At 51.8% G+C, this 22,346-nt stretch overlaps 1 protein-coding gene across 2 annotated transcripts in view; it reads right to left on the reverse strand.

Moving 5' to 3' along the window:
* Window positions 1-22,346, reverse strand: part of ASTN2 (astrotactin 2) — a 312,197-nt gene that overhangs the window by 118,197 nt on the left and 171,654 nt on the right. For both annotated transcript variants that reach the window (XM_065853591.2, XM_071817431.1), the window contains exons 12-13: window positions 15,796-15,962; window positions 13,280-13,468 (exon numbers count right to left, since the gene is read on the reverse strand). In XM_065853591.2, coding sequence (XP_065709663.1) covers window positions 13,280-13,468; window positions 15,796-15,962 — 356 coding nt within the window. The remainder of the gene's footprint in view (window positions 1-13,279; window positions 13,469-15,795; window positions 15,963-22,346) is intronic.

A 22,346-nucleotide genomic window follows, 5' to 3' on the forward strand; every position in this document is an offset into this window, starting at 1 on the left:
CTGGTTTTGATGGACACATGGCGTAACCTTGGCCGAGTCATAAAATCCACTCATTGCCTCGGGTGACAGATAACAGGCAGCAGCTCCCTCATCCCAAGGTGCTGGTTGGGGTTAATGCAATTAGTGGCTGCTCAGGTACGAGGAGAAGGGCTCAGACAGCGAGAGCCTGCTGTGCCGGTGTCCTCCTGTCCTTCTGAAATCTGGTACACAAACTGGAGATTTTTCAGGGAATCTGACCTTAAACAATATGTCCAAGGTCATGTGATACACCCGTGGTGCAGTGCATCGTAGGGCAGCACTGCTGTGCCCCACAGTGCTGGCAGCATCTCACACAGCCCTCAAAAAGGACCAGCACCCCACAGCATCCCTGAGCAAAAGGGGTTTTTGCTGAGGGAGCAAATCTGAGCAAATCTGAGCATCACCTGCCATGGGGCTTCCTGCCTCCATCCGCCACTGACAGCGATGCTCACCCTGCATCGCAGCGACCGGGCAAATATATTCATGAAGGGGTAAAAAAATAAAATAAATAAAATGACCCTACAAGTGATTAGCTGATGCCCTGAAGCGTGAGATTTAATTACCCTTATCTGAGCCGGCACAGCTACAAATGTTAATCACATTATCATCCAGCGTGCTTATGTTCAGCAAAGTGACTATGTGAGGATTGCGCTCTCTGCTATGCGAGTCTGAGAGGATGCCTTTTTCTGGCAAGAATAATTTATTAATCTTACTTCTTTCTGTTCCGCAATGACTTGGAGAAATCATGATGGATTTGAGGTTATTTAGTGCCAGCTTTTGACCCAACTTTCCCTCAGAGAAGCTTTCCCGCTGGGGTGGCTGCAAGCTCGCAAGAGTTCAGCCTGCATCTGACACGGGGACATTCAGAAATAGCTGCTTTTTAGCTTGTCGTCACCAAAAAAAGATTGATCTAGAGTCACTGGGAGACAGAAAAGAGGGTGTCCTGTTTCCACAGCCACTTTGGAGAAGGTAAGCATGCTGTAAATCTCCCCCCACTTGTCTCTATGACCTCGGGCACTGGTGAATTATAAAGGCTTAATGCAAACCCTCTGAAGCAGCTGTTACTTACTCCAAATTTACTGGTCATTAATTTTAGCGAGGCCTCACTCCTGTATAATGAGGCAGAATAATAAAAGGAGAGGTGGGTCAGGTTTTGCCACGCCCTGGAGCCCCCTCCCAGCATGGGCACAGCCATCACCCCCACCCCTCCATCATCCCATGCTGCGATAGTCCTGTCCCTGCACTGCCCGTCCCTCCCCAGCATGTCCCACTTCAGCACCAGCAATAAACAGCCCAACAATATTCAATAGCTGCCTTACCTCTCAGTTCAGGGAGAATTAGCATTTAAATTGAGGTGTTTCGGGGAGGTAAATCACACCAGCGCTGGGGCCGCGGTGCCCCTGGGCACGCACAGTGCTCCTTGGGGCTGGTGTGATGTGCCTGCGTCCATGGTGCTCAGCATCATCCCTCCATGTGCCTCACTGAGCCCCAAACCTGTCCTAAAATGCTCCGTGGGGTTGGGAGCGACTGGGACCCCCCTCCCGCTCCCCTCTTCTGCGGGACTGGGGCTCTGTGGTGGCGAAGTCACCTGCCCTGTGACAGAGAGGTGTTGAGAAGGGCTCAGCCAGCACCAGCAAAACACCGTGGGCTCTGTCTGTACGGCTCTTTCATCACGGCACTGGAATACAAATCATAGTGCTGCACCAGCACAGCCACAGTGGCACCACTTGGGCCCCTCTTCCCTTGTTGTGCCCAATGTGGGGACACCGAAGCATGGGAGGGGACAGCAAGAGCTGCAGGACCAGGCAAAGGGTGATGGCTGTCACGAGCGATCACAGCTGGGAGCAGGAACTGCAAAGCCTGCTAGTGCCTGCGCCACCAAGTGTGTGGTGCCATGCAGGGACCCCAGCCATGGCACTGTGATGGGGACAGCCAAATGACATCTGGACATGGGACTTTAAGACCTGGGACAGCAGTGACAGCCAGATAGAAGGGCACGGGCAGCAGGAGCAGTGCTGCTCTCCATGAGCTGGCAGAGGCGGGGAAGGGAATTCTTGCCTGGTGAATGGTTTAGTCACCAAACAAGAGGAATTTCCTTGATCCAAACTATTTATGAACCTGTTGCAGAACCCAAGCAGAGATTTTTTTTTTTGCTTGTTGTTGTTTTCAAGTACAAAATAGATGAAGGAAGATGAATAGATGCCACCACCGTGCTGCCACCACCTCCGTGCCTCCCAGAGGGGTTCTGCATCTCCCCAGTAGCTGAACGCAAGTCCCAATGGAGACTGTGACTGCTTTCCCGTTCTCCATTAGTGCACCAGAACATCAAACTCATTCCCCAGTAATCCAAAGTATGCTGCTGGTGTTTCAGTCCAGCTGTTGAACCGGTAACTCGACTCCCTGTACCACTCATGCCCAAGCCCAGGTCAGCAGCAGGACCTGGGAATCTTGTGCCCATGCTCATCAGCATCGTGCTCCACCAACACCTGACCATTCCAACCTCACTTTCCTACAAATCACCTAAAACCATCCCACAAACACTGAAGTCCTCCTCTGGTCTGTACAGCCCTAGTGACACCCCCGAGCGCACAGGGAAACCCAACCAGCAGTGCCCACCATGGCACCGATGGGGAACATCATGTTCGCCATCACAAAACGCATCCTCTCCTCAAGCCATTTCTAAAGGAAACACACTGGAATCTGCTTTGAGACGGAAAGATGGACAAGCCACAAGTGATGGGAGCAGAGATCTCCTTCTAGCACCCCAGCAAGCACCAGAGCTGGCAGAGGTTCACCACCAGCACGTGGCTCTGATCAGCAGAAGCAACAAAGCCCGGGTGGAGTGTCCACAGCCCGGCACCCAGTTATCACCTTGTCTTATTTTCCCTGCCCCACTTCCCATCATACAGCTATTTATTTATTCCAGTAAAGGATGAAATCCTGCGGTAGGCTGTGGATCTTCTTCCTCTGGCGTGCCCATTGGGAACAGGCAGAAGCGGAGTGCCGAGTAAAAACAAATTTGGGAAGTTACGGTTCCCACAGCAACGCCTGTGCAGCAGGCAGCACGCAGGCACGGAAAGCTGGATTTATGCCTTAATTACCGAGTCAGGGCTGCAAGAGGAATCCCATGCAAAGCTCTAGTTTTCAGCTCCTTACGCAACTTTGCAAATATAGAGATTATTCATCTTCAGACTGATATTTTGCAGGCTTAATCTAAGATTAAAGGTGATTTTCTGCAAGAAGTTTCAAGGAAAGTCAAAAAAAACCATTTTTGAGTGAGAGGGTGAGGACGAAAAGCTGACACAGCCCCAGCTGGTAAAAGAGAAGAGAGTGACAACCTGTTTCTTGTTTGCCTGTAACTCTGGCACAACTTGCTCTGGGAATCCTACACTGAGAGTAAATCCCTCAGGAAGCAAATGCAAGTGAACTCGGAGACATGACTTGGTGCAGAAACTGCCATCATTAACACTCGAAGCCAGGTAACATCTGCTACATCGGGACCAGAGCCCGAAATACCCAAGTCCACTGACAGCGCCTTCCCTCTGACAGGGCAGGACCACAAATTTTTGCATTTACTGCTAGATACCTTAGGTGAGCGACACTGATAGGTGCATCATCACCCAGAAAAACACCCTTCCAGACACACCTCTCTGCCCCTTTCCTCCTTCTGTAGGGGCAAAACAAACCAACAAGTAGCCCAAACCTCTCCATGCATGGTTATACATTAAGCATTTGGTTGATCTCACCAGTAAGATAGGCGGTGGCTCCATCACTGCCCACATCTGGCTGGGTTTTGGCCTCAGCAGCCTTGTCCAGAGCCTGCAACCTGGTTGCACAGCCAGGAGGACACATCTGAGACATGTGCCACCCTCCTGCAATGGGAAGGTGTCAGAATCACCCAAGAGCTGATGAGAAAACCGCCTGCTCACAAAAGGCTGGTGCTGCTCAGCAGGATCCGTGTCTTCCTCAGTGTATCTGCTCTTCAAGGTGCCTCCCTCCGTCGGCTTCACCATCGCTGACAGCCGAAGGCTCTGACCTTGTTGGCTTCCATAAGCTCAGCAAATTTCAGCCTTTTAATGACTTGGATGGGGTAGAGCCGTGCAGACAGACAGACATCCTGGCTCACGGAGCTTCCGCACACTGGCTGTAGCCACTGCGACATGATCTGGGGATGGTTTCTCTATGGGGATGGTTTCCCTATTCCTGAGCAGCCCAGAGCAGGGCTGGCCGCCTCTTATGAATGAATATTTAAGCGCTGAGCTGAGCCAAGGCGGCAGGTCCTCTTGTGCGGGTTGTTTGTGTGCTGTTTGCAATCATTTCTCTGGCATTGCTCAAGCAGCTCTATGTCTGGCACTTCCATCAGCGTGAGTTGTAAGGAAGTAACAAATACAAAACTCCCAGTGATGCCAGAGGAGCCAGGACCACACACTGGGACTTCCCAAGGAACTGGGGTAAGGTTGGTGCCAGACTTGCATCCAGTCCTGCAGGATTTGGGCACGGTGACCCAAAGGCAGTGGTGTCTCTGCACACAAGCAGCTTTTCCAGGGAAACCCATCCCCAAAGCTGCAATGCCCTGGGAAGCGCAAGCACTGTCGTTTGAATAATATTTACTTTTCCAATGTAAATGCAGAGCCAGCTCTCTGCTCAGCACACATATCAACTCTCTTTTAACAATTTGGAATCTTAAGCGTATTTTTTTCTCTCCTAGGCTTCATCGTTAACCTTTAAGACAGAGATAAGGAGTAAGAGTTTGGAAAGGAATCAGGAGGGACCCTGGAAATGAGCCAGGAGCAGTGTTAATACTGGGCTGAACATCATATCTCTTCGGTTCTTCATTCCCCCCAGGGTGAGTCGGACCGCTCTTGACTACCACCATGGTATTACAAACTCTAATGAGGTTTGGAAAATAAGAAACCCACTGCGGCGTGGGAGAAACTAATAGAAATTGTTTTGTCTTCTCTCTATTAGTCATTAGAAGCAGAAGAAAAACAGCCACAGGCAGTGGCAGGGCTGCAATATCACCACACATTTCATATGCTGGCATTCCGACAAAGTCATTTCAACGCGGTTAATGCTCCCGCTTCCCCTCTGTGCAAGACCTACCATACACAAGCATCCCCATGTGGGGCTCCATCAAGCCCCAGTGGTGCTCCGTGCCCACCAGTCAGGGCTGCAGCCCCAGGGAGCTCACAGAGGTGCTGGTGCAGAATGCTCGGCTGGCCCGTGGCTCTGCCAGCAGCAAACCTGCCAGCACGGACCATCGCAGGCAGTCTGCAGCGAGCTGCCATACACAGACCAGTGAACTGGCAGAAACAACCTGAGTTTTCATCTCAAGAAAATTGTTGCTGCAGGTAACAGCCCATGGGAGAGGCCTCCTCACCCAGCTGCGCTCTGGGCAGGGTGAGAGCAGGACAGCAAGGGAGCATCGCTGTGAGACAGAATCATAAAACAGTCTGGGTTGGAAGGGACCTTCAAAGCTCATTTAGCCCAGGCCCTGCCATGAGCAGGGACATCTTCACCAGCTCAGGTTGCTCAGAGCCCCGTCCAGCCTGGCCTGGGATGTCTCCGGGGATGGTTCATCCACCACCTCTCTGGCCAACCTGGGCCAGGCTCTCACCACCCTCAGGGACAACAATTTCTTCCTCATGTCCAGCCTGAATCTCCCCTCTGTTAGTTTAAAACCATCACCCCTTGTCCTATTGCAGCAGACCCTGCTCAAAAGTCTGTCCCCATCTTTCTTATCGGCCTGTTTTAAGTACTGAAAGGTCGCAATAAGGTCTCCCCAGAGCCTTCTCTTCTCTCTGCAACACACAGAAAGGCAAATCCTCCATCTCTGGAGAGATGACTTGGGATGGGAACAAGACAAGCCAAGATTTTCTGCTGCACCGAGGATTGCATCCAAGCCCTGCTGCCAGCTCGACAGCAGGTACGGTTTGACAGCTGGCAGAGCCGCGGAGCGCTCAGATATCCCGTGCTGGTGCCTGCTCATGACTGTGTTGCCTGCAGCAAGGATTCGCATTGCTAAGTCAATGTCAAGCCGATTTAGTCCTTGGATGGGGAATCTCCACCGACCAGCACTGGCACTAGCAAGGGTGAGCAGTGATGGGTGGGTGTCAGCCTTGTCCCCAGAGGTGCTGCTCAAGCTGGCACAAGCAGCACAAACCCAGGGGCTCATGCTAATGGTGACCACCAAAGAACTGCCTGTAGCATGATGGAAAACCCCTGCTATCACAGCTTAGAGTTGGGTGATTACAATTTACCACCTCAAACCCTACTGCTTCACTCCCTTCCTTCTTTTTGGCTGAACATAACCTTTATTTTCATGTGGCCCGAAGGGCTGCAGAGGCCCTGTACCCCACATCAGACAAGGAAAGAAGGAGAAGCAATTCGTGTCTGCAAGCTTGTACACCACAGCAAGGCTATAAAACCAATAAGGACCCCCTGGGATGAAAGGTACTTTATAAATCTGAGCTGTTGTTATTATAAAACCAATCTCCACTGCATCTCTTAATAATGCACATTAACTATGCAATAACACCAGCTATAATTAGTGTCATAAAAGTCAGCGATAGGAAAGGCTCACAGGGCAGCCTGTTCCAATGCCCCACAGCCCTTTGGGGAAGAAATTGTTCCCCACATCCAACCTCAACCTCCCCTGGCGCAACTTGAGGCCGTTTCCTCTGCTCCTGGCGCTTGTTCCTGGGGAGCAGAGCCTGATCCCCCCTGGCTCCAAGCTCCTTTCAGGCAGTTCAGAGATCAGAAGGTCTCCCCTCAGCTCCTGTTCTCCAGCTGAACCCCCCAGATCCCTCAGCCGCTCCCATCACACTTGTGCTCCAGCCCCTCACCAGCTCCGTTCCCTTCTCTCAAATCCTCCCCCGCACCCCACCAGGAATGTGGGGGGTGGGAAGGGCAGGAGGGGGGTTCCTGCCCAGGCACAGCCCCGCTCTGCCCAATTAGCGCTGCTGGGTGACAGGCTCTGTTTGCGCTGCGTGATCAGCTGTGGAAATGCAAATCTGAACTTCCTCCACCACAGCAGCTAACAAGATAATGAATATTTTCATCAGCTGCAGAGAATACAAACATCTGCGCAGACACAAAGGCGCTGCCAGTGCCGGGGGAACACGGGGAGCAGGGACCGACCCCGCGCGAGGTGACCCCGCTGCCCGCGCAGGCTGCAATGGGGCGGAGCAGCTCAGGGACATCTGGAGCAGGGCCGGGGCAGCGGGAGCAGGAGGTGGCTGCAACACCAATGCTTGCCAAGGATGCAATGGTCCATTCTTTAAATCCTCCCCACACCACACACAGAACAAATCTGAAAACCTCTACTACTTCAAACACCTCTATTACTGACATCTCAATCAGTGTATTTTAAAAAACATCCACCCTGGACCCCTACACTCTCTTTAGGATATCTCTGGCACTAGACTCTCTTTTGTTTGGCTAGAAGGATAAAAAGCCATCACCAAGCCAGTGTGCAAAAGCACGTGGCTGCAGACTGTTGGAAATAGCCGCTCAAAGCCACACAATCTGTTCTCCTTCTCGGTGGGACGCGAGCTTTGAAACAGAGCAGGGCTGATGCACGCAGGATGTAATCCTAACCTAGCTGACGGAGTGCTGCGCTAATTGCATTAGTCATTTATTCACTGGATTGATAAAACCTCAATGCTTAACCTGGCTGGTGAGGATGCACTCAAAATACACAGCATGTGTCTATGTGCAACCTGTTGTGGGCTCTGAAAAGGGATGGATGGACTCAAGAAAGCAGCCAGGATATCCCTGACAGGGCTTCCACACAGCAGGTCTGGGAAATGGGGCCAAGAGCGGAGCATCACATCCCACAACAGCTCCAGAGAGCTGCTAAACCACTAACAACGCCCTCACCTGCTCCTGAGGACACGGCCTGGGGCATTAGCCGGGCTTGGAAAGACATCATTGCTTCCAACTAGCGTGTCTGAGGCTTCAGAGTTGTGAACAGGTAATAGAATTGCAGCAACAAATAATAAAAGAGAAATGAAATGGAAGGCAGCCACTGGAAAAAAGATCCATCCGTTATCCCGGCCTGAAGGGTAATAGGTAAACAAGGCGTTGGGGTGCCGGTTGGCGCCGAGCTCGCCGGCACAGGAATAATAAACAGCACAATTATAACTTCTGTGCTCGGAGGTTTCAAAGAGAAGGGGAAAAAAATATGAGAAAATCAATAGCGTTAATTTAACTAGTTACAGACATTACATTTGTGACGCCGCGGGGGAGGCACGATGTCCTCGCCGGGGCTGGCTGCCAGGTCCCGGCCGGGCAGCACCAGCAAAGTGCCTGGATGTGATGCTAAAAAACCCGGTTGAGCACCCATCCTGCCCCCCACCAGCACCCACAGCTGGGGGGGGTACTGAGTGCCGCTCCCCCAACACAGTGTGGAGCGATGAGGTGGGGACATTTCCCAAACAGCCCCCCCAGCAGGGCTGGCACCGAGCTGTCAGCACGCCCTGCCGTTGCCGGTTTATTAAGGGCTGAGAAGCGACGAGGGGAAGGAGTGACAGATTTAAAATTAACTTGCCAAACTCCCCATCAATATTATGACAAATCCCCGCATCGGTTCAGCGACCCGGCGCGCTGCCTGACAGCGGCACCGTGGCTGTGCGGAGGCAGAGCCGGCTGCCGGGCTGGCAGCGCCAGGGGCCAGCAGATGTCCGTCCCTCCCCATGGCACCCCAGCCACCTTGGTGCTGCTCAGCACCGCCACCAATTCATCCTTTCCTTTCCCTAAGACTGTGAAGAAGTAGCAGCCCTGTTCTACAGGTGGGGATGGGAGAAACAGCGTTCTCCAAGGACAGAGGGAAAGGTGTTTCCAGTTTGCAGGAATGTGCTTGGCACAGCATCCCTACATCCCTCAGAACTGTCCTCTCTGGTTCTGGAGAGGGGTGTTTAGCAGAGTTTTTTTGCAGTGAGGGAGCGCTGACACAAATCCTCTCCCCTTGCCAGCCACCAAACCATTTTGGCTGCTTATCACAGAATCATCAAATAATTTGGGTTGGAAGGGACCTTCAAAACTCATCTAGTCCAGCCTCTGCCATGAGCTTCACCAGCTTGGGTTGCTCAGAGCCTCGTCCAGCCTGGCCTGGGATGTCTCCAGGGATGGTTCATCCACCACCTCTCTGGCCAACCTGGGCCAGGCTCTCACCACCCTCAGAGGCAACAATTCCTTCCTTGTGTCTAGTCTTTATCTGCCACCAACACCCAGAAACTCCCTGCACTTACTGCATCTCCTTCTGGAGGGGGTTCAAACGGGGGCCGTGTGGGTCGGCAAGGAGCTTCCCATGTCCCGGGGCTGTGCCAAGCTGGAGCAAGAGCTGGGATGAGTGGCAGAGCTGGAGCAGGGATGGGAAGGGACCCTGGGGAGGACAGACGGCTGCTCCCCAGGGAGCGTCCCCCACACATCGTTCTGACATCCCGTCTGCCACGCAGTAATGATCCAGAGAGCAAAGCTGGCTCCATGGGTAAGTAATTTGGGTCTTCTCCATATTAATGGCATAAAAGCAACAGTCTGAAACTGCAAAAGGCTTTTAAACAAAAATCTCTATTCCCTCGTGGCAAAGAGACGGCACAAAACAGATAAGGAATGAACAAACAACCCATTTGGAAAATAATCCCCCAGTGACTTGGGGATGGTGCTGAGCTCAGGATCTGCCCCACTGTGAGGCAACAGGGGAAAATTGCTCTAATCTAGTCTTTAGTGAGCTGGATCCACCGCTGAGCTTCCCTGCTAGACCAAGAACTGTGACTGGAATAGATCAGCTCCAATCCCATCCGTTTACTACCACCACACAATGTGCTTCCAAAGATCAAAGACCCCTCCTCTGTCCCCCACCACGGTGCCTGGTGAGGCACCATGCGGCAGCAGCATCACTGTGGGAGCGCTTGGATTTAAATCCTCGCAATCAAACAGCAGCCGTGACGTGGCACACTCCTCCCAGCAGAAACCTAGACAATGGCTTGTCCAGCAGGTCAGTCGAACACCAGTGATAATTAGCCATTATTAAGCCACCTCAGTATGGAAAAAGCTGTCCACAGAGTTCCTAACTCGTGATGGTTTGAGCTGAGCTGCAGGGTTGCTGCAGTGCTCACGTCCTGCTGGGTTGGGGCTTCTCTGTGGCCCATGGATGGGGAAATGTTCCTTGGAATCAGAGCAAAGGGATGTGCAAGAAGGGACAGGCTCTGCGCCACACAACGAGGTGTTGCACCAATGCTGGTGTATATATGGAGCACATATAGCACACACAGTATGAACTGTGCTGGCTGCTGTGGGTACATTGGTCACAGCAGTCAGTATTATTTCCTCCATCCTTCCCTGTGGCATTAGTATCTCCTCAGTGATGCCAACTCCCTTGGATAAAATGACGTGGGTTAAAGGAGAAAACCAAAATCTGAGCTAACACTGATCAGAACCACAGGTCTGGGACCTCCAAGCTGCTCAGCTCACCCACTGCCAGCCTGGTATGTGACCTGCTCACATCACACAGTACCCTTACTATGTGTCCTAAAGGTACCCACTGCACATTCCCGTCCTTTCAACACCATAAAGCCGTCAGTGCTACACCAGCTCCATCCCTCTAGCCCTTAGAAATGCAGAAGCTCTAATAAGCATTGCAGACCGTTGGGTGACAGAGAGACCATCCCAATGGGATGGAAATGCTGCTGTAACCAATAGACGTTGCCCAGGCCAGGGGGTGAGAGACGGCTTTTCCCAGCACAAAGCCTTCCTCCCAACACCACGCTGACATGCCTGGCGGATTGAGAATATCCTATTTATGAAAGACACTGAAGATGCGGCGACATGGGAAGCAGACACCATTCAAAGGACTGTCACATCTGCATAGCTAAAGGATCCCAGCAGTTATAAATCCCTCTAAAATACTCAGCCCCTTGTTCTGATAGCAGGTTCTTGCTCCTACTTTGCAGAAACAGGCTTTTAATCCCTGGTATTAGGCAGCTTCCTGCTATGTTTCAAATGCACCAAATTAAGGGCTTCTCTAACAGCTGGTATCTTAATGCTCAGAAAGGTTCTTGAATATCTATGAAAATCAGAGGCAAATTACATCTTTTAGTTAATAATTTCTTCTCCATTAACCTCCTCCTCTTCCCTCTTTAGGAGATGATGTAATGGTGCTTCCCTGGCACAAACCCCGACACACCAGGCAGCCTGGCCATGGGGAAGGACACAGGGCATGGGGACATGAGCCCTTCTCATCACTGCCTGGTGATTCTGGAGCCAACAGCCTATGTTCAAATAGGAAAGGGCAGTCGTGCTGACCCTCCAGGATGCCAAAAGCATTTCTGGAGCAAGACGTGCTGCCTCCCACCAGGCTCCGAGCTCTGCCAAGCCAGCGCATCACACGCTACAGCCTGTGACACGCGGGGATGCTTTACAGGTTGCTCTTGTTTCAGACCCGCTTTCTTCTGCGCCTCACAGCTGTTAGACCCAGGACTAATCCTGCAGCCAATGCTGCGCACTGAAAAGCCTGTTTGTGATGGTGATACTGTGCAGAGGACCAGGAAGAATCTTCCCATCACTGCACATACTCTGCCATCCACCCCACAGCGTGGCAGGAGTGGTGCCAGCCCTGCGATCACTAACAACCCCCTTTTTATTTTTTAAACCCAAAAACCTGCCAGTTGGAGCCACAGGGAGTGCTTTGGGCTCTGAGCCCTGGAAGATGCAATCCCAGCCCCTGCAAGAAATGCTCCTGGTCCAGCCTGGGACTGCCCAAACCCACCTTAACCCCAGGATGCTCTTGAACAGTGTGACTTGGAGAAGCCACATCTCCCACGATAAACCAGACCCACAGGCAACCTTGTGTGTTTTCCAGCTGGAATCTAGCCCTGAGGATGGGAGATGTGTTGGCTTCCCAGCAGCAACAACAAAGCAGCCCTTAGACCCCAGCCCTAGCTGAGGCAGGGGCAAGATGATTTTCCAACCCTCTCACTTTGCAATACAAAGGACAGGCTGCAGAGAAAATTTAAGCCCCTGAAAAAGGAGGTTTGGTGCTTAAGAGACTGATGGCATAAGCTGGGGCTGGACCTCATTTTGGGGAGCCTGTCCCAGTCTGGCATTTCCAGGAGATGGGCTTGGGGAGTTTTTGAAGCTCCAAGACCTGCTCAACCCACCAGCTCATGGAAAAGTGCAGCTCTGCAGCCCTGGCTCTGCTCTGATGGACACACTGATGCCTGTATTGTGAGAGAGAAAGCAAAGAGGAGCCCACTGGGAAAGTTGCCTTAGTGTACTGTCAGTTCTCACTTCCAGCAAAAGCTGTGGCTCTACTGGCTCCAAGCGCTCTGCTGGCTGCAGCATCCTGAGCCCCTTTGTGCTGGTAGAGCCTGTAATTCATCTGCCATCACAAGAGCAAAGGGCCCGAGTTAGCATGAACTCACAGCTAGGATGGCTTTGAATTCAGCTGGGGAAACAGTGCCCATAAAACCACTGTGGCCAACAGCGATGAGCACCCACAACTACAGCTAAAATCAGTGGCAGCAATGAGGTCTAACATGAAAAAAACCCTTCAGATCCTGGGCAAGGAGGAGTCACGTTAGTGTGGGCTGGATATTCTCCTGACTGTAATCACTGCTGCTGCTTTGAAATCCACAGGCCCACCTTGGCTTACACCTGATCAAAATACAGCTGCATTCAGGAGAAGTGAAGAAAAATAAATAAATCTACTCATTTTCCAGCCCTGAATTCAGCATTTATCAGCAAGCTGTCCTCTGTGGGCACTGGAAGGTGAAGACCCAGCACTTCAGACCCTGCTGGGCATTTACCTTCAGTTTATTTATGTTATTTCTTGTTAGGCTATATTCACAGTTCCTTCCAGTACTGTAACTGTGGGCACTGAATAAAACCAGCTCACAGAGGCTGGAAACACACCAAGGATGTGTTCTTTCACACTACAAAAAAATTAACAGCAGAACTTGTTGTCGCAGCATATCGTGGAGATGAAATACATCAGTGTTCAGAAAGAGATGAGGCCAACACCACTGGGAAAAGCCCATCAAAGGTCATTAAACACTCATTTGAGGACACATAGACTGGCCCAGGATGGTTCTAAGTGGCTGCCAGCAGGAAGGATGAGCAAGTATGAAAATGAGGGATGCTTGTCGTTCTCTTTCTCTTCCCCTAGTGAACATGTCAAGAGATGCTGTCTCTACACCAATGGACCTTGGTCCCATCTCACCATCCCGACGTTCCCAAAATGAGGAGCAGAACCGGACCATACCTGAAAGTCATCTGGAACACCTGCCCTTGGTTGACATGCTGGCTCCTGTTGTTGTAGCCGTGAAGCATCTCCCCAAAGAGGGTATCGTTGAACTTGGCATCCGACTTCAGGCACTTGGGGCCCTCGCAGATGTCAGACAGCATCAGGCAGGACTTCCCATCCGGGGCCAGCTTGTACTCCTCCACACACCTGTGGATCACAAGCTACGTCTGATGGGCCAGGCACAGGCACAGACACTTCCCAGGCAAAGCAGAAATCCAGCTCCCACCCTTATTCCCACTCAGCAGTGCCCTCTGGCAAGGGAGCAGCTCCACCGTGGCTGCTCCTTTGCTCTTTGCTTGCATTTCCCAGCATACTGTGGGTAAGATGCACATGCTCATCTTCAAAAGACAGTAAGGGAAACTGAGGCAAGCAGCAGGGATGTGATTTAAACTCCAGACACTGGAAACATCAGTGGCATCTTTTGAACCCAAGTCCTTTGAGAGGTGGGGAATGAGTCAAGTTACAGAGTATAAGTAACCACACCTGGCCCTGGTTCAGAGAGCATCCAAGTAGAGTTCCTGGCATGAAACGCGGTCAATAATAAGCCAATGAATTAGAGGGAATAGAGCACAAGTGTGATGGGAGCAGCTGAGGAACCTGGGGGGTTCAGCTGGAGAGCAGGAGCTGAGGGGAGACCTTCTGATCTCTGAACTGCCTGAAAGGAGCTTGAAGCCAGGGGAGGTCGGGCTCTGCTCCCCAGGAACAAGTGCCAGGACCAGAGGACCAGTTGCACCAGGGGAGGTTGAGGTTGGATGTGGGGAACAATTTCTTCCCCAAAGGGCTGTGGGGCATTGGAACAGGCTGCCCAGGGCAGTGCTGGAGTCACCATCCCTGGAGGGGTTGAACAGATGGAGATGAGGTTCTCAGGGACATGGGGCAGTGCCAGGAGTGGGTTAATGGTTGGACTCAATGATCTTGAGGGTCTTTTCCAACCAAAAGTATTCTCTGATTCTATGTGTGCTCATCCTGCCTCCCCTCCTCCTTTTCTCCTTCCTCTGGTCTTTTCCCCAGCGTTTGTTCTCCCAGCTGCCTCATCCCCCACACCCGCAGTGCTCTGCTCATCCCAGCCCCGCTCCCTGGGCTCTCTCCCCTCTCCCATTCCTCTGCTGCGTTTTACTGCTGCACGCCAAACTCCCACCCGTCTGTCGCACTTTTGCTTTGTCTGTTCCCAAAAAGGAAAAAAGGGAAATATTCTCTGTCCTTGGGGTTGAAAGATTGAAATGCAGATCCCCCATGTGGGTGTGGATGGAGAATACGTAATTTCCCAATATTTTCTAGACCCTCCCCAGAAAGGCTGCTTGTGCCTTGGTGGATTCCTAACCCGTTTTGGAGGCAAGGTGGAGGAAACATGCTGTCTCCTAGTGACTAAAACACTCTGTGCTGCTAAACAATAATAAGAAAAGAAGGTGGGGGAAAACAACAACAAAAACAAACACAAAAACCAGCAAAAGGGGATTAAAAAAGAACAAGAGAGAAGCTGACACGGGCAGAGCTCTGTGGGCTGAATGAGGTCTCTGCTGCATCTGCAGCATCGGGACATGAGGGATGCTCTTCAGAGTTACCACAAGGAATTTGTGGGCATTTCCTTCCCCAGACGGCTCCTCTCTCCCCTCCTTCACCCTTATCCTTCCCACAGGGATGTGAAGGAGGTTCCTGCATGTGCCCCAGAGCATGAACCAGCCAAGAGATGGGATCTGCAGAGCACAGGGCTGGGGTGGGCAATGCCCGGCTGCAGCTGTGCAGCATAAAGCCAGATAATCACTGAGCTCCTTTTAGAACATACTGCAGCCAGGGAGATTTTCCTGAGAGAAAATGCTAAATTGTGTAGGATTATAGGATCCTGGCCAAAATCAGGGATGAAACTCTATTTTAAGAGAGGCACAGGGGAGGAAAAAAAAATTAAAAGTAGTATTTTTTAAACAAATCCTCCACTTTCCCCCTCCAACATGGAATGTACGATTTTTGGGTACCTTTTGGTGAATCACAGATCAAGCTGTACCATCACACGGTGGGAGAGAGGAGGAAGGTGCATCTGCTCACATTCCTCCTCGCGTTCCCATACGTTTTTGCCCGCAGGCAAACCAGATGCCTCTATTCCCTGCTGGAAGTCAGCTCCATAAATAGAATTTTCCTTGGGCGTTCAGCTCCCTTGCTGGGCACACCGGTTTGGGGACAGGTGGCAGAGGAAGGTTGGCAAGGATGGAAAAGGGCATGGGTTATTGTATGACATAAGGAAGACATTCTTTATGCTGAGGGTGGTGAGAGCCTGGCCCAGGTTGGGCAGAGAGGTGGTGGCTGAACCATCCCTGGAGACATCCCAGGCCAGGCTGGACGGGGCTCTGAGCAACCTGAGCTGGTGAAGATGTCCCTGCTTATGACAGGGGTGGCACTGGGGGAGCTGGGAAGGTCCCTTCGACCCAAACCGTTCTGTGATTCTCTGATTTACTGCCAGTGAGAGCGTTGAGGCGACTCACCCGCAGAACATGAAGATGGTGCTGGACGAGGGGTCGTGGGGCAGAGGGAGGGTCTGCTGGAGACAGAGCTGCTCACAGCCGCCGTTGAAGCCATCTGAGCAGTCGATCCCTTTGGAGTAGTCGTAACAACCGGTGCCATCCTTCATAGGCCGGAGGTCCTCAGGGCACTGCAAAGAGAGAGGGGACATGGTAAGGTCACCCATGGGTCCCCACCTGTCCTGGAGCCACAGCCCAGGAGTGCCCTCCCAGGGCAGAACCCACCCATGAGCCAGAGGGATTTGCATGTTGTGCTGCTGAACTCTGCTACAGGAGATGAGTGCATCCCAAGTGATGGATGGGGCAGTCCAGAGGTTGGGGAAGGGACAAGGACCACAGAGCAAGGAGCTGATCTGCTGCAAAAGCCACACTCCCCATCCTCCCTCTGGAGGAGAGTGAAACCCTCAAGGCTGCAAAATTACACAGTGAGAAAGCCTCAAGCCAGCGTGGGGCAAAGCACAACAACCCACTCCATAACGTGCTGGAGAAACCCTCTGCATTTGTTCCCCGTTTCTCTTGAGATGCTGAGAAATCTGGTGTAACCCAAAACCAACGAACTCGACACCTGAGACCAGCCCAGAAAACCACCTCAACCCGGGCCAGTGAGCGTGGCCTCGGCATCATCTCCAAAAGCATCTCGCTGTCCCCCTGGGGAGGAGGCAGCTGTGGGCAGGACCAGCCCGTGGTGCAGGCAGGACCTGGGGAGGAGAGAATCCCAGTCCCGAGCTCATCAGAACAGCTTTCCACAGCTGAGGGAACCATGCTGATCCACACAAGCTGGAGATCTGGCTCTGGGTTTTAATTTCAGTTCCCCAGCTGGCTTTCCTTGTCCCAAAAGATAAAAGCCAGCAGGCGGCAAATGCCATCAATAAATTGTCACCCAGATTAAAGCGCTCTTCTATTCCACTTGCGTTATTTATCCCTTTTCGCCAAACATGCATGCACACAAACAACAACAAAAAGGCCAGTCCTTGAAAAAATAAATAAATCTTGCCTAGCAGCAGCTCGCAATTAAAAATGCATTATGGAATTTCTTGAAGATGAGTCAGACTGGAGCTTGTACAGGTAGTGATGAAGGCAGATTATAAATGGTCTCTGTCAAGCAGAAGAAAGGTTATAAAACTGCTATACCTCGTGCTTAAAAAAGAAAATCAATTTTTCCCTGTGAGCAAAATGCTGTACATATTAATAAAAGTTCAGGAGATCCTGGACCCCTGTCACATGCAGGGTCCCGATGGGTGGCCAAGCCTTGCTCACTCTTGGCTACTCAAAAAGCAACTTGCCCACCGGGGACATCAGGAAGATGCTCCAGGGAGTCCCAGCCCATCCGAGTTTCTCCCCACTTTTTAGAAACCCATTTTCCAGCATCAAAGCTGTTTCTGCCCCACCTGATGTCCCTCAGACACCTCGCTGGCTCTGATGCCCTCATCTCCACAGCTCAGGTTGACCTTGCAAAGCTCAGCACCTTCCTTGCAGGCACTGGGTAAGGCGAGAAGGGGAGGTAAGGATAGACTGTGGGGCACACGGCTTTTCTAGCCAAAGGATATTAGCAGCAAAGGGCTCTGGAATAAGATGCTGCCTGTCTCTGTAGAGCAGGCAGGGCGCAGGCAGGACCTGGACACGAAGCAGCAGAAGACACAGGAGCAGGAAGCTTTCTAGCTGCATATACAGAATAAATATGAAGGAGAAGAGGACACTTAGAACAATCTGTGCTTTTCACTGCCGAGCTGCCTGGGAAACAGGATCAGGATAAGCGTGTTTGTGAATCCGCAGATACAACACTTGTCTCCTGCGGTCTCCTCCACGTCTGCTGGCCCCGCTGTAAGAATAAGAGCTGTGCAAATTGGCAGAAAGGCATCTCTCTGGAGGACAGGGAGAGCTGACTGCAAACAGCATCCTCCGCTCCACGGCACCGCACCCGCACACCGAGGGGATGGGGAGGTCTGGGACTCTGCCCAAGTCCCCTCTGGAGCTCCCCAGGACCTTTCAGGGTGCTGAAGGCAACTGGATGGGACCTTCAGCCAGCAGAAGCTACAGAATCCCAGCCAGGGGATCAGTCACGGCTTTTCTGAGCTGTCACTTGGGACTCTCATCCTGGCACTGATCTGTGTGCTGAGCTCAGCATCTTCCCCAGCCCCAGCTCTTTCCCCAGGACTGGGTTAGTGGGTCACCAAAGCCTTGCCTCCCTTAGCCCCACTCTGCTCCAGGCCACCCTTGGGATACTCCTCCAGTTTGGCTTTGATCACCAGAAAACATATTTCTTTTCCATTTGTCATTAGGCATCCTAACATGGGTTAATTACGACAGGCAAATAGCTCAGCACAAAACCTGCACAAGTAAAGCACTCCCTCCCTCCGCAGCCCCCGGCTCTCCAGCCGCCTGTAGTGCTGCAGCAAGGAGCTCCCCAGGGACAGAAAGCTTCGGTAGCCAACACACAAACACGGGAGATGACCCCACTTCGGGGGGGATGAAGACGCCAGGGACAGCGAGTGCTGCAATTAGTGCCAGGCAGCAAAACGAACAGGCAGAAGCAATGCCAGCCTCGCTGAGCTGGGCAGTTTGCAGGGATGAAGAGCTAAATGGAGCAAATACCGAGCACAATAAAACTTTACTACAGATTTCGCTGCCCCTGGAGCAGAGGATTTGCAATCGGGATGTCCCATCCACAGATCAGAGCAAGGGGAAAACTAAAGCCCATTTGGGTGCAACAAAGTCATTATAGTTCTTCTCATAGTTCAGAAACACCCCAGGAAAAAGCCGGCTCATGCTAATCCTGACTCCCTGGGCTGGGTTGAAGGGTTGGTCTGGGCTCCTGGGTGGGCTCGCAAACCCATTGCTTGCTCTGCACTTGCTGGGATTTTATAAAGGTCCAGATCTGTTATTGCTGACATTGATTTGTCTGGCTCGGGCAGCAGAGAACCAATAATTACGGTGAGTTTTAATCAATCCCCCATCAATTCAGCTGCAGTTCAATTTGCGATCTGCCTTGGCAGTGACACAGGATGGGGGCTGTGTCAGAAAATGATTAGAAAATCAATAAGCAACTCAGCCAATAACTCTGTCTGGGCAATCACGGGTGACAGGTCCCTCCCCGATGGGAGGAAAGCTGGTGAGACGAGGTGTCCCCGCAGCCCCCAGCCAACCCCCTCTGCACACCCCTCATCCAGATATGGGATGGATCCATTTATCCAGGGAGGCATAGGGATCCTACAAACTGTTAGTCAGCTCTTCAAAAGAAAAAGCTGTTTGTGCTTTGCCATGGTAGACCTACACAGCTTGGGAAGTCACTTCGAACTCCCCGACCATCCTTCATCCATGGATCTGACAAGCAAAAATATCTCAGAGCTTGGGAAGAGCGTTTAGTACTCAATCCACACTATGGAGAGGAAGAGGAAGGTAGGGGGAGATTCTTAAGCCCTTGGTCTGCTCTGAAAAGCCAGCGAGAAGCCGTTACAATACAAATGTAATTCCACTGCCTTGCAAATCCACTCCATCTACGCAGGAGTGAATCGGTTTCTCTGTGATGACGGCCAGCCCTGAAAATTGCTCTTGGGATTGGAAAAGAAAACTTACTCCCTTTATCTTCTTCTGCATTAGCACTGATAATACAGATCCTGCGGGCTAAAGGTGACCCACAGCCACACCATCCCAGCCCTGCTGCTGCCGATGGGTTTGCGAAGGGGGAACAGCCGGCAGCTATGTGAGGTTTGGCTGTCGGCACAGACAGGCACCGGCTCATCCCCTCCCTGTCACACCGGGCGGAACACCTAGGGCTTTAATTTTGTCATTGCAGTCAGCAAACAGACTCCAAGTACGCACAGGGAATGGATATGCTGAATAAGAAAGTGCTATTTTTACCTGATTTTTGGAGAGACTTTTTTTTTTTTTTTTTTTCGCCTTTTAAATGACATCTCCAAGGTGACACAGAGTGGCAGAGCTGATGGGAGATGGTGCCATGTGCCAGCTGCCACCCCTGGGAGGTCACCAGAGCCCACCTTGCCGATGCGCGGGGCTGTGATTTGGGATTAAATGGGATGCTCATGCCCACCACTGTCACCCCAGCACAGTGTGTGACAGCAGGTGGCCTCCTGTCACCAGGACATGGCACAGCTCCTCCACCCATCGCCACCATCCTCAGCACAGCCAGAACAAACGCAATAGGAGGAGGATCGTCACCATGGGGAAAGAAAGCATCCCCCAAAACCCGTACAAGACAGTGTCTTTGGAAAATAAGTATCTGCACAAGTCCCTGTTCGCATTAGTGAGCAAAGGGTTCTTTTCTTTCCTTTCCCCTTCACAAAGCTCATTAGCAGGGAGATGGGTGAGGGGTCACTGGAAACAAAATCTGAGTCTCGTTACAGACACGGATCCCCCAGACGAAAGGACATCAGCTCTGCATCCAAGCTGCCTGCCCGGGCTTCTCCATTCAGTTCCTCTCTTCTGTTATTAGGTTTAAAAAAAGAATATTTAATAAAGTGTTTCTGTAGAGAGTAAACTGCCCTTTTTATTATTCTGGTCTGTTTTCTCAACAATAGCAGCCTTTCTGTCAGAGATAAAAGCCCAGACTTCTCCTGTGCTGGGGTGTCAGAGGCGATGCTATGGGCTCCTCAAAACCACACAGGGAAGCTGCCAGGAACCCCCAGCTCCTGGTACCACTTGGGTACCACACACCCATGGCTGGATGAGACCCTGTCCCCATCCTTAGTGCATGCCCAACAGAAAGGGCTGGGGGCTCAGCCCCTCAGAGGCACCGAGTGCAGCATCCAAAGGCCCTAATGACCGCGCTTTGTTCAGAGACATCCTCACTCCTCACCAAGGAACCTCTTCAGCTTGAGACAAAAACATTAATCCGAGGCACTGCTGAGGTACAAGCAAGTGCCAGCATTTTAATGAGCTCTGAACTATGCACTGGCATGGATTTGATTTGCTCGTTGGAGCTCAGAAATTATACAAATGCAGTAAACTCCTCTGTGTTCTTATACACACATATATTTGGATAACTTTGGCTTATTCTGCCTTCACTTTCTAAGTCCAGTAGGGCCCCAACGAGCAATGCTCCTCATCAGCTGCAGGACCAGAGTCTGGCTGCACACAGCCCTGTCTCTACAGGTGAGATTTATCCCCCCTGTCCTATTATTCTGGTAAAATGGGCCAAAAAGCCACTTGCTAAAGCACCTACTGGCTCCAGGCAGTCTCCTCCCACCCCTATCTCATCTCCTCAGGCCAATGATGTCCACACCACCACCCCAGCAGACCCCCCCTCGACATCCCATTGCGGGGGAGCATCCTTCCCACAGGAATATCACAACTGTTTGCTGAAATAACAGTCATTATCTTCCCATTTCAGCCCCCCCCATCCCTTTCCCCTGCTTCCTTTTCCCTTTCAAGATCATCAATCATTATTTTAGTCTCAGAAAATCAAACCCATCTGTCTTCCAGGCTCCTGAGCACGTGATGCAATAGCTCACGCTCCTCGGCTCGGTCCCCCCGTGACAGTGGGGCTGGGGGCTCCACGGAGGAGTCTGAAGCTCTGGGCAATGAGGCAGCATCTCCTCACCTCTGGCCACCGCACAGCTCTCATGTGGACCCTCTGAGGCAAGTCACTACGTATATTTTTTTTGCACCTCAATTCAAAGTGGAATGGACTTGTTTCAAGCAGCTGCTGGGATGCTACGTACACAGATGTAACCGTTCAGAGCCCCTGGAGCAAGGAAATCAAGCTAGTGGAAACCCTCCAGCTGCTTTCCTTCCAGAAGCCACCAACAGCCCATTTTGGGGTGCGTCGGCATCTCCTGCCCATCAGCTGCAGCGGAGGCTGGAACCCCCATAAACCTTTGGGAGACCAGAAATTCAACTCCTGCCCCACCTGATACCCAGGGTACAGCCCAGCCACAACGCTCTACACCAAATCCTACGACCCACACCAAACCCAACACAGCTGCGACCAGTACAAACAAGGCATCCCAGTTTGCTGGGGAGGACAGGAGCAAGGGCTGGTGCCCACCAAGCCCTACAAGGAACACCACTGAAAAAGCCAACACTGGAGAAAATGGGGCTTTTAACACCCAAACTACTTCTGGCAGAGACCTCCAGCTCACCTCGGTACTTCCCGAGCTGTTCCACTTGCTTTTAAACTTGCCCATCAATCACTGACATGGTGCAAACCCATTTTTGCAGCACTGAAAGCAAAGGCGGGTGAGGGGCTCCCACCTGCCCCCCGCTCCCTGCCACAGCCAGCTACTGACCCCAGCGGCTTCTGCCACCCTTTGCCCATCTCTCTTCCTTAAATCCCACTTTTATCACACATCGTTACCTGGCTTAATGAGATAAACCCGAAACCACAGGCTCCCTGGGAGGGGGTTTGCTGCTGAGCTCGGAGGCTTCTGCTTCGAACCATGACCTGCAGAAGGAGTCATCTTCTGCTTCAAGGAGCCAGCTAAACTTTAAAGGGATTAGAAGAGAGTGGTTTCCTCCTCATCGCCCTCCCTTGCGTGTGCATGTAACATAATTAGCTA

Source organism: Patagioenas fasciata, chromosome 20 (assembly GCF_037038585.1).
Source record: "Patagioenas fasciata isolate bPatFas1 chromosome 20, bPatFas1.hap1, whole genome shotgun sequence".
Classification (NCBI taxonomy): domain Eukaryota; kingdom Metazoa; phylum Chordata; class Aves; order Columbiformes; family Columbidae; genus Patagioenas; species Patagioenas fasciata.